This window comes from Brassica oleracea, chromosome C4 (assembly GCF_000695525.1).
Source record: "Brassica oleracea var. oleracea cultivar TO1000 chromosome C4, BOL, whole genome shotgun sequence".
Classification (NCBI taxonomy): domain Eukaryota; kingdom Viridiplantae; phylum Streptophyta; class Magnoliopsida; order Brassicales; family Brassicaceae; genus Brassica; species Brassica oleracea.
In genome coordinates this window covers 33,873,649-33,877,049 of record NC_027751.1, presented here as the reverse complement: position 1 = coordinate 33,877,049, position 3,401 = coordinate 33,873,649, and the positions used below count along the sequence as shown (strand labels likewise).

The 3,401-nt window shown below is 34.9% G+C and overlaps 1 protein-coding gene across 1 annotated transcript; it reads right to left on the bottom strand.

Annotated features, from left to right (window-relative positions):
• Positions 1–1,247: 1,247 nt before the first annotated feature.
• On the bottom strand, positions 1,248–1,972 carry LOC106341250 (late embryogenesis abundant protein 2-like). Its single transcript, XM_013780054.1, has 3 exons — positions 1,850–1,972; positions 1,540–1,740; positions 1,248–1,439 (listed from the first exon to the last, which is right to left on the bottom strand). The coding sequence occupies exons 1-3, from the start codon at positions 1,895–1,897 to the stop codon at positions 1,359–1,361; spliced, it is 330 nt and encodes a 109-aa protein (XP_013635508.1). The 5' UTR covers positions 1,898–1,972; the 3' UTR covers positions 1,248–1,358.
• Positions 1,973–3,401: the final 1,429 nt, after the last annotated feature.

Here is a 3,401-nt window from a genome sequence, read left to right as displayed (position 1 = left end):
GACAAGTGGGAATATAAGCTCTCACATCAAGAGTTTCAATGATAGTATATATGACTTGGGCTAATTCACTTACTGCCAGTTAATTTGGAAGCCAATAATAAGCTCGAATTAACACTTCAACTGCTTTGGTAATCATGTTGTTAGTTATATGCATTTTTGACATCAGAAAACTATTTTATTACTCAAACAAGAAGTGGTATGAAAATCCATACTGGAATAGAACAACCGACAAAAGCTCATGCAGTCTTGGCTAAAAAGTATGTGATTTGGTTATGCACTCTTGGTATGTGTGTGATGTTCAAAGCCTGGAATATTTCTTGTAGGTATGCTATATCATTGAAATGACATCTTTGCAGTTCGTCTCAGAGTGATGACATGTCTGTGTTCAAGCATATCCTCCATAGACCAAATATGTGCATCCAATTCTGAATGTAAAGATGACAATTGTCTCTCTTTGTTTATCAAACCTAGGAGTTGCTCATCTTCAGACACATCTACCATTCCCAACCATATCCACTGTAATGTCAGTCTGAAGTTTACTATCCATCTACAAATATGCTGCAAGCATAAGGCTTGTGTGTTCTGTGTTTGGATTTGTGAATGGGTATCTTCCGAGTTCTGTGAGTTTGCATCAATCCATGCATGACATTCACTTTCAGTATGTATTACTAGCTCCAACGGATCGCTTGTGCATCCTATGAACAATTTATCATTACGTGTTTTCCAGAGATACTAAATTATCTATGGATAAAGCTTTTTATCTAACTCTGTGTTTTCTATTTCATTCTTCCTTCACTCCCGCGCCGGTAGGAATGGGATTCAAACCCAAAATATATAATCCATGGATAAGGGTTTATATCTAAGTATTCATATACCATCTGCCATATCACATGACACATTTTTTGTGGAGCATTTGAAGGTTTGTGATACTTGACTTTGATATCAATACTTTAGGTTCACGACTGAGAATATTTTTTGCAACCCAATATCCTTATTTAACTGTATATATTTCATTTTTTGTATAGTTCCAACTATACTTGTCATTTCTATTGGATTGGCTTACTGAACGATACATTATCTTGAGCAACCAAGTTTTCCAATATTTGTACGTTCCACTATTCCGAAGTTATATAATGGTGAACCACTAGTGCATTAGTTGTCAAATTTCTTTCAAATAGAAACTGGGGTGTAATATCACCCCAAATTATTATATATATAGATCTCATATCTTATGATCACGAAACCTTTCAAAAATATATTTATTACAAACATAATTTAGAGAAATAAAAAATTGCTAGACACCAGAAATAGCCATGAATATATAAATAGTTATTTGAGAAGTACGAATACTCATTTCCTCATTTCTTCTCGTTCATGCCAAGGCTATTCTTAACACCATCGAAAGCACCCTGAGCCATGTTCTTCACAGATTCACCGGTCTGCTCTCCAATTAAATTGATATATCAATTTAGTTATCAAGTTATATTTTTGCTTCAATAATTATATAAATACATATAGTAATGTAACTATGCAGTATACCTGACCGAGAAAACCAGCGGTTTGTTCCTGGCCATGCTGAGCAGATTCTCGGGTAGAATGAGATGCATCTGCAGACTTGCTTTGTGTTGATTGTGTCAAATTGGCAGTCTTGTCACGTGCTGATAGCGCTACATCTGCGGTCTTGTCACATGCTGACTGTGCAGTCTGCTTGGCGGACTCAGTCCACTGCTCTGCCTTCTCCTGCATTATCCAACAAATGTTATGTACATCAAGTATATTTAGAATTTCTCATAATAATTACTCAATATGGTTTGAAATTAATGAAAATGATTAAGATCACAAAACGGACTTGAGCATGGCCTCTGGTTTGTCCAGCATTGAATGATTGTTGAGACATGATTGGTGATTCAAAGAAGAAAAAAGGATATGAATTATATTAGAGAGTGAGTTATATCAGTTTTGATTGAAAGATTGAGTTGATACGGACTATATTTATAGTATTTTTTAATTTTGATTTTTTTTTGGAAAATTAAGGATGTGTGGTGGATAAACATGTTTCTGTGAATTGATTGATGTCAGTTTAGAGAATTTTGGGGGTAGCCATATGTGTTTTGTAACATCTTTTTGACTATTTCTTTCCTTTTTTTCTCATACATGAAAAGAAAAATAAGAATTTCCCGTTTTCCCAAAATAGAGAATAAACGTGGAAAAGTAAAAAGAAATTATAAAGTAAACCAATTTATTTTGGGATGAATGGGTTTACGGTTTTACCATAAAAGTTGATGGTGAACACTAAAAGAAAGTAGTCTTCTTTTTTTTCCGAAGTTGGAAGAGTTTATGAATTTTTTTCTACTGCAAGTTAATAATTGTAGTTATGAAAGTTTCAAAGAAAGAGTTAATAATTGTAGTTGATAGTATATGGGTTCAAATCAAAATAACCAATTCTTCACAATACTTCTTTTAGATCAATATTAAGTTAAGATAAGCAATTGATTTATTTCCAAATAATAACTAAAAGTGGATTCTGATCCGTGCAGTTGCGTGGATTATTTTTATTTATAATTTCTGTTTTCAATTAAAATTTAATGATGTGATGATATTTTGAAAAATTTGATGTAAGATTTTGATGTTATTCTTGAGTAAATTAGATTATTTACATGAGTCATGAAACAATGCATAACTTACGAATAGTCCTATATTATAAATACTAGGGATTTTCCCAGGCTACGTGAAAAGATCCGACCCATTTTTTCGTAACATCAGTACGAGTCTTGTTCGACTTCCTTGATCAGACTTGGACCGTTTTCTTATTTTTCCTTACTTAGAATTATTTCAGAGTTTTAGTTCTTTTTCAGACAGTCAAGTAAAGCATAATACGATTTGAATAGATAATCTGAGGTTCGAGTTAACAAGTCAGTTCGCTATAGGCTATTACATGTTAATCTCGTCCTATATCTACCCAAACCCACCATCCTTCCTTCCTGCCCTTGTCCCGCGTTCAAGCTATGTCTTTACCCTTTCGGGTATGGTCCTGATCTGCATCCAAACAAGGAGACATAAGCAAACAGTATGCTTAGTGAGAGCGGTAATTCCGTCCCACTCAGCCAAGTAAAGCAATCAAGTCAATCAGTCAATAAACGGACATGCTTATCATCAGTCAGTTACTTAGCCGACCCAATCGTTCCAAGCCAGCGCGCCATCAGATTCAGTCAAGCCCTAGCGGGCCAATACGGCTCTAGACGCATGATCTGATCCAGATGCGTCGATGGAAGGAACCGACTGTTAGGACCAAGCAAGAACTTAGCAAATAATTCGAATTAAACAAGCAATCAGTACATAGAACATTCCTATCAATCAGACTACGATTCAGTACGATAGGCTACGGTCACGCACTCACCTTT

Bases quoted from the DNA above. Each gene is read 5' to 3' on its own strand.
- LOC106341250 (XM_013780054.1), bottom strand. From the start codon at position 1,897: ATGTCTCAACAATCATTCAATGCTGGACAAACCAGAGGCCATGCTCAA. The intron at 1,741-1,849 runs GTCCGTTTTGTG...TGGATAATGCAG, and splicing joins AAACCAGAGGCCATGCTCAA to GAGAAGGCAGAGCAGTGGAC. The intron at 1,440-1,539 runs GTATACTGCATA...ATTGGAGAGCAG, and splicing joins CCGCTGGTTTTCTCGGTCAG to ACCGGTGAATCTGTGAAGAA.